At 37.8% G+C, this 15716-nt stretch overlaps 1 protein-coding gene across 1 annotated transcript in view; it reads right to left on the bottom strand.

Annotated features, from left to right (window-relative positions):
• The window catches only part of Cngb3 (cyclic nucleotide gated channel subunit beta 3), a 172184-nt gene that overhangs the window by 141968 nt on the left and 14500 nt on the right, over positions 1–15716 (bottom strand). Inside the window, exon 3 of the mRNA XM_027402972.1 lies at positions 526–652. Within this exon, the coding sequence (XP_027258773.1) occupies positions 526–652 (127 nt within the window). The remainder of the gene's footprint in view (positions 1–525; positions 653–15716) is intronic.

Here is a 15716-nt window from a genome sequence, read left to right as displayed (position 1 = left end):
TATTTAAAGTCATTTTATACACACTATTTATAAAACTATTCCTTCAGTGGCAGACAGAGAGCCTGTATGTGTAATTGTCTTTGGTTATTACATTGTTCTTTCTTTAGCAAAGAAATCATAATCAGCCTTCTGGAATACGAAAATGTTTACAGAATCAAAATAGTGATTTCTTTGTGAACGTGGAAAATTATTTTTAAAACCTACATGTATATTAATATGTGGACTCTTTCCATTATGATAAGATGATTCACACATGCGGCTGCCGGTTTGTGTGGGTGTGGTGGGTTTGACACTTAGCCAAGTGGATGCCTGGACATTGGTTAGTAGTCATGGATGGTCAATAAGGCAAGATGAACTGCTGGATGGAGTTAATTGTTCATTTCTCATCTAGTTTCTTGGGTAAGATTCTAGTGGGGTTTGCTTAACCCTCTGCTTAACTGAAGAGGGAAATTGAACCCCTCCCCCCTTTCCTTGCTGTCTGAACAATATTACCAGTCCATGTTGTGTGCTTCATGAAGTTCTTACCTGCATGGCCTTTCTTCCCTAGTCCTTGTTTGCTCAATCTCTGACATTGTTCCAGTGGGTTCTGATGGACACTCAGAGTCAAGATTTGTGCTGAAATCTCTGTGGGAATTTTCCTCAGTGATGTTGTCTATGGCAAAGAAATTACATTAAGTAGAAAAACACAAAGCACCTTTGACACACCTTTACCTGGCAATGATCTACAGAGACACTGATTCTCTTTCCAGAAAAATTTCCAGGAGGACTCCTCACACAGGAAGGCTAACCTGGAGATACTGCCAAACAAATGAAAAGTATAGTGAAATTTTCTTTATTACATTATAAAAAATTTCAAATAGTATATGCCTTGTAATAGCAACAATGCAGAGAATGAGCTCTCAGCACTCAAAAGGTATTGTTGGTTTTGTTACAGTATTCATGAGTCATGACTAAAATTAATACATAACAGACTCATTAAAGTGAAAAAGGCAGACATTTTATGTCCTTGGCTTTATTTTAGAATTCACATTCTAATTTTTATGAAATCAAATTTCTAAATTTGATTGGACTATCTGTAGCTTTGGAAATCTTTCTATAGAAATAACACCAACTAGCATATAACAGCTCTAACTTCAATTCAGAAATAATTTTCCATCATATCCATAAGTATAATTTCTAAGTGAGATTAAGAATTGCTATTTACTGAGAGAATAATCAACTCTGGCAAATACCTGAATTATAGAGGTTTTAAAGAAAGTAAATAGTTAGATATTAAAAGAAATGATAAAAATGTAAAGTATAAAAACCAAATTTGAATGCTTATTCATTATTCACAGTGTCTTATTTATTTAAAGCTGATGTACTATACTTGGGAAATTGTAAACAAGACACAATCATCAATATTATTGTTTTGCAATGGATCAGGTGGTGAGGGGGCAGGAAGACACAGTTTAGGGAGGTGTAATCAGACTTGGACTGTCAGCTCCCAAGTAATGACTGAGTGACTTATTATTAATAATGAAAATTTGTTCTTTATCTTGGACCTGTTTCTAACTAGCTCCTATAACTTAAATTAACCTGTTTAATTAATCTATATTCTGCCACGTGGCTAAATCCTTTCCTCGATAATGCATGTCTACCTCCTTCTATGTCTTCCTGATGGTTCCTATGTGCCTAGATTCATCCCAGAGTCCCCCTCTCTCTCCCACAAAGTCTCACCTGTTATCTTCTGCCTAGCTAGTGGCTATTCATCTTTTTATTAAGCCAATTAGAAGGTGCTTTGGCAAAGACACATATTCACAGTGTGCAAAAAGATTACCTCAGAATATGGAAACAGCAATAATTGAGGGGCCTTTAAGGGGTAGATGGAAGCCTAATGCAGTGGAAACCTACTAAAATTGGGAATTTGATCCAAATGAACTGTACAAATAATGGCGGGGCTGGGGGGGGGGAGACAAATATTCCAGTTGGACATTTTCTATCATCAAACAAAACATCTAGTACCAGAACTGGGTTACATCCAGTTGAGTTGGTGGCCAAAGAGGTTCCATGGAAATCTCAAACAAACCCATACTGTTGGCACGAAAATAGGTTGCTCTCAACAGCAACCTATTTTCCAGCATGGCTCCATTGCTGGAAACAATACCCATACAAGTCATTGAACATGCAGAGATAGAGCTGGTTCTTGTATAGAACCTTCACCCCTACACCCTAGTATCTTTGGTATAGGAAGGTACTCTGTAGGGTACCAAAAGAGAAATGAAGCACTAACATAGTCACAAACCATTTGGTCTAAGTGGCATTATCCCTGCAAAATATGCTAGGGTAATGGTAGCACAAAGCTTGTAATACTAACCAGCCAACATCTGAACTGACTTAAGGCTCACTCTATGAGATGGAATCCATACTCAACACTGCTTGGGTGACCAAAAACAAGAGCCTAGATAGTCCAGAGACCTAGGGTAAAACCAAATACTACTGGTTAAAAAATAGTAGTGAGGGGCTGTTTCTGGTTCCACTTCTGCGGCCCTGCTTGGAAACATCTGACACCAGGGGTGTGTTCTCAGGGTCTGAACTCAGTGGCAGGACCCAACACACCCAGACACTGCTAAGCCCCAGTAACGGTGCCACGTTCATCCACAAGAACAAGACAGATATCAGAATACAGGAACTGTTTGCATCTGCCAGAAGGGAACTTTGATCCCCTACCCACTAGGAGAGGAAGAGACTCCTTCTACACCCACCAGAAGAAAGGAAGAGAAGAAGACAATCTGAAAGCACATTCAAAAACAGAAAACCCAATATGACACCACCGCAGACTTGGAACCATACACCAGCAAGACCTGAACATCACAATGCAGATGAAACAGAAGAGAATGACCTAAAAAACATCTTCATGAAAATGATAGAGGACTTCAAAGAGGACATGAGAAAGTCCCTTAAAGAAATGGAAGAAAAAACAAACCAAAAAATACAAAATATCAACCAATCTCTCAAGGAAACAGTTCAAGACCTAAAGACTTAAATAGAGACAATATAGAAAGCACAATCTGAGGGCATGCTGGAAATAGAAAAGCTGGGTAAACGATCAGGAACTACAGAGGCAAGCATAACCAACAGAATCCAAGAGATGGAAGAGAGAATCTCAGAAGTTGAAGATACACTAGGAGAAATAGATTCATCAACCAAAGAAAATCTTAAGGCCAACAAATCCTTAACACAAAATGTCCAGGAAATATGGGATGCCCTGAAAAGTCCAAACCTAAAAATAATAGGTATAGAAGAAGGTGAAGAAATCCAACTCAAAGGCGCAGAAAACATATTCAACAAAATCATAGAAGAAAACTTCTCCCAACCCAAAGAAAGACATGCCAATGAAAATACAAGAAGCCTATAGAACACCAAATAGACTGAACCAAAAAAGGTCTCCTCACCACATAAAATCAAAATGCCAAACATACAGAATAAAGAGAAAATATTAAGAACAGCAAAGGAAAAAGGTCAAGTAACATATAAAGGCAAACCTATCAGAATCACACCTGACTTTTCCATGGAAACTCTGAAAGCCAGAAGGTCCTGGATAGATATTCTACCTACACTAAGAGACGATGGATGCCAGCCCAGACTACTATACCCAACAAAGCTTTCAATCAATATAGTTAGAGAAAATAAGATATTCCATGACAAAACCAGATTCAAACAATACATATCCACCAATCCAGCCCTACAGAAAGTTCTGGAAGGAAAACTGCAACCCAAAGAAGTTAACTGCAACCAGAAAATATAGGCAATATATAATTCCACTTTATCAACAACCAAAAGGAAAAAGGGATATAATCCCTCACATAATTTCGCCACCATCACCAAATCAAAAACAAACAAGAATGAACAATCAATGGTCATTAATATCCCTCAACAATAATGGTCTTAACTCCCCTATAAAAAGACACAGATTAGCAGAATGGATAAGAAGACAGAATCCATCCTTCTGTTGCATACAAGAAACACACCTCAACTTCAAAGATAGACAGTACCTAAGAATTAAAGGTTGGGAAAAGATTTACCAATCAAATGGACCCAAGAAACAAGCAGGGGTAGCAATCCTAATATCCAACAAATTGGTCTTTAAACTAAAATCAATCAAAAGAGATGAAGGAGGTCACTTCCCCCTCATCACAGGAGAAATCCATCAGGCTGAAGTCTCAATTCTGAACATTTATGCCCCCAAAGCAAAGGCATCCATGTTTGTAAAAGAAACATTGCTAAAACTCAAATCACACATAGAAATACACAAACTTATAGTGGGAGACTTCAACACCCCACTCTCACCACTGGACAGGAACACCAGACAGAGACTTAAAAGAGAAACAAAGGAACTAATAGAAGTTATGGCACTATTGGACTTAACAGATATCTACAAAACATTCCATCCAAGTACAAAACAATTTACCTTCTTCTCAGGGTCACATGGAACCTTCTCTAAAATCGACCACATACTTGGGAACATAGCAAACCTCAACAGGTACAAAAGATTGAAGTAACCTCCTGTATTTTATCAGACCACCATGCTTTATAGTTAGAATTCAACAACAACACGAATTAAAGAAAACATACAAACTCATAGAAATTAATTAATACCTAATTGCACAATTCATGGGTAGAGGAAGAAATAAAAAAGAAATTAAAGATTCATAGAATTCATGAGAATGCAGACACAACATACCCAAACCTATGGGACACTTTGAAAGCAGTGCTAAGAGGAAAGTTCATAGCACTAAGTACCCACATGAAGAAACAGGAGAATAATTACACTAGAGAATTACCAGCACAACTGAAAGCTTTAGAACACAAAGAAGGCAATACACCCTGGAGGAGCAGATGCCAAGAAATAATCAAATTGAGTGCTGAAATCAATAAAATGGAAACTAGGAGAACAATACAAAGAATCAATATAACAAAGATTTGGTTCCCTTTATCCAACCTTACCAAACAGTGGAGAGTGAACATGCAAATCAATAAAATCAGGAATGAAAAGGGGGACATAACAACAGACACAGAGGAAATCCAGAGAATCAAGTCATACTTCGAAAACCTATATTCCTCAAAATTTGAAAATCTAAAGGAAATGGAAAATTTCCTAGACAGATTTCACTTACCAAAATTAAATCAAGAACAGATAATCAACTTAAATAGACCTATAATCCCTAATGAAATAGAAGCAGTCATCAGAAGTCTCCCAACTAAAAAAAAAAAACCCCAGGGCCAAATGGCTTCAGGTCAGAATTCTACCAGAAATTCAAGGAACAGCTAATACCAATTCTCCTCAAAGTATTCCACACAATAGAAGCAGAAGGGTCATTGCCAAACTCTTTTTTTTTTTTTTTTTGGTTTTCGAGACAGGGTTTCTCTGTGTAGCTTTTGGGCCTATCCTGGCAGTCGCTCTGGAGACCAGGCTGGCCTCGAACTCACAGAGGTCTGCCTGCCTCTGCCTCCCGAGTGCTGGGATTAAAGGCATGTGCCACCAATGCCCAGCACCAAACTCTTTTTATGAGGCTTTTTTTTTTTTTTAGATTTATTTATTTATTTATCATGTATAAAGTGCATGCCAGCAGAGGGCACCAGATCTCATTACAGATGGTTGTGAGTCACCATGTGATTGCTGGGAATTGAAATCAGAACCTCTGGAAGAACAACCAGTGCTCTTAAACCCTGAGCCATCTCTCCAGCCTCTTTTTATGAGACTTTAATAACCTTGATATCAAAGCCACAAAAAGACACAATTAAGAAAGAGAACTACAGACCAATATCCCTCATGAACATTGATGCAGACATTCTCAATAAAATACTGGCAAATCGAATCCAAGAACACATCAGGGAAATCATCCACTGTGATCAAGTTGGCTTCATTCCAGGTATGCAAGGATGGTTCAAATACAAAAAATCCATCAATGTAATACACCATATAAACAGACTGAGGAAAAAAAAAAACACATGTTCATCTGATTAGATGACTAAAAAGCCTTTGACAAAATCCAACATCCCTTCATGATAAAGGTCCTGTAGAAATCAGGGATAACAGGAACATAACTCAACATAATAAAAGGAATATACAGCAAGCTGACAGCCAACATCAAATTAAATGGAGAGAAACTCAATGCAATTTCTCTAAAATCTGGGACAAGACAAGGCTGTCCACTCTCTGCATACCTCTTCAATATTGATCTTGAAGTTCTAGCTAGAGAAATAAGACATCAAAAGGAGATCAAGGGAATACAAATCAGAAAGGAAGAAGTCAAACACTTACTATTTGTAGAGGATATGATAGTCTACATAAGTGACCCGAAAAGCTCTAACAAGGAACTCATACAGATGATAAACACCTTCAGCAAATTGGCTGGATACAAGATTAAGTGAAAAAATCTGTAGCCCTACTACATACCTATGATACATTGGTGGAGAATGAAATCAGAGAAACATCACCCTTTACAATTGCCACAAACAACATAAAATACCTTGGGGTAACACTAACCAAAAAAGTGAAAGATCTGTACTGTATTAATTTTGAATCTCTAAAGAAAGAAATTAAAGAAAATACCAGAAAATGGAAAGATCTCCCATGCTCTTGGATAGGATCAACATTTTAAAAATGGCAATCTTGCCAAAAGCAATCTACAGATTCAATGCAATCCCCATCAAAATCCCAACACAATTTTTCACAGACCTTGAAAGAACAATTCTCAATTCTATATGGAAAAAACAAAAGACCCAATATAGCCAAAACAACTCTGTGTAATAAAGGAACTTCTGGAGGCATCACCATCCCTGACTTCAAGCTCTATTAGAGCTATAGTCCTGAAAACAGCTTGGTATTGGCCCAAAAATAGATAGGTAGACCAATGGAATAGAGTTGGAAACCCTGATATTAACCCACACACCTACGAACAACTAATTTTGACAAACAATCCAAATTTATACGATGGAACAAAGAGAACATCTTCAACAAATGGTGCTGGCATAACTGGATGCGGTCATGTAGAAGACTGTAGATACACCCAAGCCTACTGTCATGCACAAAACTTAAGTCAAAACGGATTAAAGACCTCAACAAAAATCCAGCCACACTGAACCTACTAGAAGACAAAGTGGGAAATACCTTTGAATTAATTGGTACAGGAGACTGCTTCCTGAATATTATTATACCAATAGCACAGACACTGAGATCAACAATTAATAAATGGGACCTACTGAAACTGAGAAACTTCTGTAAGGCAAAGGACACAGTCAGCAAGACAAAATGGCAGCCCACAGATTGGGAAAAGATATTCACCAACCTCACATCTGACAGAGGGCTGATACCCAAAATATACAAAGAACTCAAGAAGTTAGTCTCGAAAACACCAAACAATGCAATTAAAAATTGGTGTACAGAACTAAATAGACAATTCTCATTAGAGCAATCTAAAATGGCTGAAAGACACATAAGAAAGTGTTCAACATCCTTAGCCATCAGGGAAATGCAAATCAAAACAACTCTGAGATACCATCTTACTCCTGTCAGAATGGCCAAAATCAAAAACACCAATGGCAGTTTATTCTGGAGAGCATGTGGAGAAAGGGCAACACTGCACTGTTGGTGGGAGTGCCAACTTGTACAGCTTCTTTGGCTATCAGTATGGTAACTCCTCAAGAAAATGGGAATGAGTCTACCACAAGATCCAGCAATTCCACTCCTAGGCATATACCCAAAAGAAGCACATTCATACAATAAAGATATCTGTTCAATGATGTTCACAGCAGCACTATTTGTAACAGCCAGAAACTGGAAGCAGCCTAGATGCCCCTCAACCAAAGAATGCGTAGAGAATATGTGATACATTTACACAATGGAGTACTACTCAACGGGGAAAAAAAAAAAACAATGGAATCTTGAAATTTGCAGGCAAATGGATGGATCTAGAAGAAACCATTCTGAGCGAGGTAATCCAATCACAAAATGTCAAACATGATATGTACTCACTCATATTTGGATTTTAGACACAGAGTAAAGGATTACCAGCCTACAATCCACACTGCCAGAGAAGCTAGTAAACAAGGTGGACCCTAAGAGAGAGATACATGGTCTCCTGGAGAAGAGGGAAGGGTCAAGACCCCCTGAACAAATTGGGAGCATGGGAAGAGGGGGGAGGGAACTAGGAGAATGAGAAGGGGAGAAGAGGTGGGATGTAGAAGGCATGAGGCAGCAGAAAGTTTGAGTCAGGGGAAGAATAGATGATAATAAGAATGGAGATACCATAATAGAGGGAGACATTTTTGGTTTACAGAGAAATCAGTCACCAGGGAAATGCCTGGAGAGCTACAAAGAAGACACCATTTAACAATCTAAGCAACAGAGGAGAGGCTGCTTTAAATTGCCCTCCCCTGATAATGAGATTATTGACTGACATATATGCCACCCAATAGCCCTCATCCAGCAGCTGGTGGAAATAGAAACAGACACCTACAACTAATCACAGAACTGAACTGGAACCCAGATGCAGAGCAGGAGGAGTGAAGAGCAAAGGGGTCCAGACCAGGCTGGTGAAACCCACAGAAACAGCTGACCTGAACATCAGTGAGCTCTGCTCCCCAGACTGATAGCTGGGATACCAGCATGAGACTGGTCCAGACCCCAGGAACATGGGTTTCAGCGAGGAAACCTTGGAAAACTAAGGGACCTCTTTAGTTGTTCACTACTTATCCCTAGTACAGGTGGGGACTTTGGGAGCCCATTCCACATAGAGGAATACTCCCTGAGCCAAGACACACAGGGTTGGGCCTAGGTCCTATCCTAAAGGATACGATAGAGTCTGATAACACCCTATGGAAGGCCTCACCATCCAGGTGAAGCAGAAAGGATATTCGATAGATAGGGTTTTAGTTAGGGGGAGTGTTAGGGAAGGAGGGGAGGGAGTGGAAACTGGGATTGACATGTAAAACAATCTTGTTTCTAATTCAAATAAGAAAAGAAAAAATAGTAGTGATAAATTCTATTCTGCAATACTCATAGATTAGTGCCTGATTCAGCCTTCACCAGAGAAGGTTCCTTCTGCAGCAGATGAAAACAAATATACACACCCACAGCCAGAAATTAAGGAGAGAAATAGAGAGTTGGATGAGGTAAGAGGAGAGAGATCTTGGAATACAGAGCTCTAAATAGAATGCCCCAGTATAATTGCCCTCCCCTCAGAGCTCAGGACCATTTTGGAGGAGGTACAAAGAGTATAAGAGCCAGTTGGGATAAATGCCACCAAGAAATCAAGGCCCCCTAAATCAGCATGAAAAAAGCACATATCAGCTCACAGAAACTGAAACAGTAGATACAGGGTCTGCACAGTGCTTCCCCATGTCCTCTCTGTGCATATTACGGCTTTCAGTTAGCATTTTTATGGGACTCTTGGGTGTGTCATGAGTGGGTTTCTGATTTCTAACACCTTCTCCTGGGAATTTTTTCCTGTTGGTTTGCCTTGTGTAATTTTGATGTGATGGCTTTCATTTTATAATATTTTATTGTGTTATGTTTTTGTTAGCCCTTATAAAACCGTTCTTTTCTAAGGAGAGACAGAAAGGGATTAGATTGGGTTGGGAGTGGAAGTGGAGAAGAACAGAGATGAGTAGAGGTGGGGGGAGTTGAAATAAGGAGGTATTATATGAGAAAAGGATCCATTTTCAATAAAAGGTAAAACAAACCAACCTAGTATTAGAAACTGAGGTGTATAAAACTGATAATTCAGGAGTGATCACATCATAAACATTTTCATTATAAAGATCTTTAATGTAAAATTTTCAATGATTCCTCAAAATCTTTCAGTGCTTATAAGCCTTCAGAAATATGTTTCAGGAATATAAGTTGAGTCACTGCTTACTGTTTCTAAAAAGTTGGGGGCTAAGAAAGCTTGACTGTCTGACTTTCCCAGGGGACCAGTTTTATCCTTGATTTACAGTACTTTTCTATGAGATAGAAAAACATGGTACTAAATATATTCTCATTATGTTTAACTGGACTCCTCCAAGTGTTTATTATGCTATTTTGAGTGCAAAAGAACACCAGTGTAAAAAAAAAAAAGAACACCAGTGTAATTACAACATTAAAGTCTGTGTAAGGACCATCTTCTAGAAGAAATGTGTTGGAATTCTTCCCAAAGATTGCAGTGCAGTGTGTTCTCTGTCTTTGTACATATGTATGGAATGTTTATTAGTTCATCAGTATCCAATAGCTTTCAGTGTGAAAGGACAATACTTTTGGTGGCACTGAATTGTGTTTGATAGTAAAACAGGAGAAATATCTGTGTTTTCTATGTGTTTGTGTCAAGGCATGTTTTATTTTACTGTTTTTATTTATCCAACAGAAGAATTATTTTTACCTCATACCTCCAGCATTATGTGAAATCATTCTAGTTGCCTAAAAATGTGGTAGACTACACTTTCTCATATACATACACACTGACACAATTACTGCATATTTCAAAGTAGAGTTCTGTGGATGTTTATTGCATTTATGGATCACACACCTTGGAAACTGAAAACACACACACACACACACACACACACACACACACACACACACACACACACACAAACTGAAAAGACCTAGAGTTATGGCCTTCTCATAGGTGTCTGGATGAAATAATGATTATGGGTCATTGTGTTAATATATCTTTGTGGGAACACATCTTTAAAAAGAAAAACATGTTTAAAATAGACCACAAAATATGACTTTAAAAATTGTTAATATTTAGCTCAGGCAGAATCTATGAAACAGAGTGACGGTTGCTGACTATTTCTTTCTAATTAAGGATTTATTTTTATTATGTGTATGTGTGTGTGTGTGTGTGTGTCTTTGTGAGCATATTTCACAAATGTTGGGGTGTCTATAGAGGCAGACGAGGGCTTTGGATCCCATAGAAACAGTATTACAAGTGATTATGAGCCTGACATGTGTTGGGAAGTGAGCTTACACTCTGTGGAAGAGCAGCAAGCATTCTTAACCACTAAGCCATCTCTGTTGCTACTAACTCTTCCAAATCCACATAAGTATTTGCTGTATCACATACATTTATAGCACATGTATATCTCCAGTATGGCTTTATGCTGATAATAATAGCATGGTTGTCCTTTTCTTTCACTAAGATCTTTATCAGCAGCACATTTTGAATTATTCCTAAGTAGATCCTTACACCTTGGTGTATCTTCCAGGGCCATTACCACACCCTTTTAAAGTGACACAGATTTTTATGACAATCCTAAGGGATTTAGGAATTAGTTAATTCAACTTGTGGATAGACCATTAATTATGAAACAAGTACTTAATAGTTTGTTGATAAAGAAGAGAAGTCAGTATTGCCTGTTCTTGAATTCAAAGTAGAACAATTTAAAACAAAACAAGAAGATTAAAACAAAAGGATACAAATCAACTGTGGGTAGTGAGGGTGTCTTTTTATTCACACAGTGAGTTGCTAGTGGGAACAGATGGTCAGAGTGTTTAAATAACCTTCATGAAAGAGAAATATAAAGTATAACATATCTTGCTCTCAGATCTGGGGGAAATTTGACAGATACACAGAGCTGCTCTGTGAGCTGGTCCTCGGCTTCCCATGTGGACAACATGGTCATATGGATGGTGTATATCTTCTGTGATTTGGACATGACATCACTATTGCCAGATCTCATCAGTGCAGTTGCTCAAATTCTGACCCAGAATGTGTGTCCATAGCAGATACTGAAACTTAGAATCAAAGTGATATAACATGGTTGTCTTTGCTAAATACGTAAAATCACTATTGAGTTTACCCTCCACACACCTGTCTCTAGACTGGCAACATGTCACATTAGGCTTGTGTAATATACTTCCAGTTTGCCTGGGCCTGATGCAGTAGTGCATCCTGCAGATCAGAGCAGATGTGAAACATCTGCCTATCTTTTCAACTCAGGAAGTAAACGATGTGAAACACATTAACCTTCTTCATTTTATCAGTAGCACTAACTAAATTCTAGAAGAGGAAGGCTTCAAGCAAAAACCTATCTTGGAATAGTATTTCAGTGAGAAATATACTCAACTGGCTGTTTTCTTTTAGATTTATATGCAAACAGAAAATTTAAAATGTTTTCATTATTAGAATGTTTATCATAGAGGATGATTTCTCTTGGTTGGATTTCTAATTGTAGGATACTAAATATATTGGGGATACTGTCTCAAAGACAAATCTTTAATTGAGAAGCAAGAACAGGGTCTGGAGAGATGGCTTAGAAGTTGAGTGCTTGCTGCTTTTGCAGAAGAACCAAGTTTTGTTCCCAGCATGCACATTATGAATCTGATGACAGGATAACTTCCTGTCATCCTAACTGCTGGCTGAGATGTGGCAGTGAAGAATATAGATTCTTCATTCTCCCTAGTGTGATCTTGTTCTGCATCCTTCTTTCCAATTTCATGAGTCCACTTTAAAAGTACCTTACTATAAGTCTTCCTTTTATTTGGTTGTTTCAGAGCTACTGCAGACTCCTTTTCCACTGCCACTGGATACTTTGGAGCCTCTGAGACTCCGTGGAACTCTGAGGTAGATGCTGGCAACCACCATCTTGTTTATTTTCTCTGAAATTTTGATATTTTATCATACACATAAATGATACTTTCACTTTTACTGAATGAATAGATATTTGGAGTTACAATAATGATAACTATAGTTTTAAGAAGTGCATAATTAGTGTCTATCTTATGGCACCCATGATTATGAGTTTTATTCACCATGTGACAAATTCAAGGTTGCTCAACTGCATCACATTCTTAGAATAATTTCTCACTTTGACTATGCTTCAAATTATATTATAAATCTGTAATTTTTCAAATGACAGGAAAGAAGATGACATACATGACAACAAGGTAACTTATCCTATAATACTATTCTCAAGAGAAGAGCCATCTCTGATATTCATGAATGCACAATGAAAATACAAAATCTAGAGGAGGTAATCTTGAAAACCCAGGGGACTCAGCCTTGGTAAGAATTCTGGAAATCAGCCGATTTAAGGAATGTTAGTAAAAACCCATGATAACTTAGTGGGTGAAGTGACTGCTGCCCAAGTGTGAGGACCTGAGTTTAGATCTCCAGAATTCAATTGAAAACTGGGCATGAAGTTTGTGTCTGTAGCCACAGGTCTGGGGTGCTGTGGGGCTGGACCAGTGAATACACACACACACACACACACACACACACACACACACACATGCATCTTCTGATGTGTGTGTGTGTGTGTGTGTGTGTATCTCATATATATGAATGATCTAAGACTCATTGCAAATTCATTGAAATTTTTTTACAAAGAGAAAAATAAAGATTCAGTTCTTATGGAGGCAAAATATGGATTTTTCCATGAATTTACAAAGCATTTTAGCAACTATTCTGAGATTATAGTGTGTTGCTTTGGGAGACAACACGTCTTCTGTGCTGGAAGTATCAGGAGGAAGTTAGACATTATGCTATAGAAAGTAATGTGGGTCAGAGTTCTTTTTTAATTTTATTTATTTATTTATTTATTTTCGAGACAGGGTTTCTCTGAGTAGCTTTGGAGTTTATCCTGGCACTCACTCTGGAGACCAGGCTGGCCTCGAACTCACAGAGATCCTCCTGCCTCTGCCTCCAGAGTTCTGGGATTAAAGGCATGTGCCACCAATGCCCAGCGGGTCAGAGTTCTTAATCTTAAAGTGATATAAAGACTTGAAAGGATATTTGAGATTTTTAAACCATGGAATATATTGTCTCACACATAAAAATGAACAAATCAAGCATGGAGAATGTGACTATCTAAGGTGGCTCTGGAAATACAAGGATCATGGGATCTTGTCTCAATGCCACACTAGGGTTGAAGAGTCTTTTTCTTGAAATTAATTCATCCAGAAAACATATTTTATGAGTAGATATTAAGGAACATTGTGAGCTACTAGCACCAGGTAATGAATAAAGAGTTTTAATCCTTACATCCTGAATTCTCTGGCTGATGCTGGGAAAGTCATTTTTTTTTCTGTAGCAGTTTCTTCATCCATAAAATGAAAAATATTTTTGGCTTGGGGATTTCTGTGAGTATTAGATAAAGACTCCATTTGAGAAAAATTCAATATAAACAAAGTGTTCCACCAGCCAGACTGGATAATTGCCTTTAAAAAAAGTTTATATTAACTTTTTCAGGTCTGCTCAGCAGTTTTATATGTGGATCATACATGAGCTTCTATTTACTTAACACTGCCAAAGACTCAGAAGACATAATGTAATTTCTTATGAGTCAGCTGCATTCCTTAGCAGAGAAAATGCAAAAAGCAATTGAATTGAAAGTATGTTTAAATCATACAAAGTATAAAAAATAGTATGGAAAAAACTTCCACCATGTCTATTATGTTGGTTAGACTCTCTTTATTTTATGAGATCAGTAGTAACGGTCAGTATATAACTTAGAGTGTGGTCTTCTAGTGGATATTTCTAACAGGATGTATTTTCTGGGAATAATTTCTCCTTGTTTCATTTTCTCTCTTCAGTGGAGCAGCTCTTTCTGCATCCCATGCAGGAATGTTCACTAATGATACACATGGCTAGATGCTAGACCTACAGACTGTGGCTTGTCCTCAGCCAGTTTCTGATACCTGTGATGGTGTGAAGGGCATTTGCATTATCAAAAACTGAGAGGACTCATACTATAACTTGGACTTGGACATAAGTACATGGAAATTAAAGAAATTCAGAATGAATAGGCAGAGGAAACTGATGACTAGAAATGAAGTCAGGTTCACCATGAGTGAGGGGCAAAGATGTAGTTAGCTCTTAGTGCTACTCCCTACTACCTCAGTGTCTCCCTAGTTCCAGTTACTCATAAAGTTTTATGGATGACCTCCTGACACTGGGATGCCCTGTCTCATTGAAAACTAGAAGAATTACTCATATTTATTTATTTTTTGCTATTTTCAGAAATTTCACACAAGTTTATTGTTTCTCAATTAATATGTTTATCATTATATCTGATACCATTTTGAAAGCATACTTAAGTTCAGTAAATGGAATTGTTTACTATATAAGACTGAATTTTGCTTGGATGAAGCAGACAAATGCTGGAATAATTTGCAGAAAAAATTCATAATTAAAATATACTCATATTGAGCCCATCCCACATGGAGGGATGATCCCTCAGCCTGGACACATGGAAGAGGGCCTAGGCCTGCCCAGGATGATATGGCAGACTTTGGGGAACCCTCATGGATGGCTTTACCCTCCCTGGGAAGCAGAGGGGGGATGAAGTGGGGGACTTGTGGGAGGTTGGGGGGAGGGGAGGGAGAGGGAGAAGGGATTAACATGTGAAGCAAGTTTGTTTTTATTTGGGCTAATAAAATATACTCATATTATCATTTTGTTGATGAATACAACTGATAGCTAACGAGGTGGACACACTACTAAAATTAGTGGTAATGTCCTTCCTGGGTTCTACACAAACTGGTTGGTCTTACATAGAAAAGCTTTTCAGACTAGTGAATTTTAGTGCAGTTGGGTTTATTTTCATATTACAGGGAAAATGAAATCATATGTGTTAATTACTAGTGACAAGACTGAAGATTGAGTTCTTTCTGTTTTAAATATTTTTTCCTTTTATTGAAAATAGATTCATTTTTTCATATAATATATCCTGATTATGATTTCCCTTCC

This window comes from Cricetulus griseus, chromosome 2, assembly GCF_003668045.3.
Source record: "Cricetulus griseus strain 17A/GY chromosome 2, alternate assembly CriGri-PICRH-1.0, whole genome shotgun sequence".
Lineage (NCBI taxonomy): Eukaryota > Metazoa > Chordata > Mammalia > Rodentia > Cricetidae > Cricetulus > Cricetulus griseus.
Note: the sequence above shows the minus strand (reverse complement) of the source record. Positions and strands in the feature narration are given on the sequence as shown.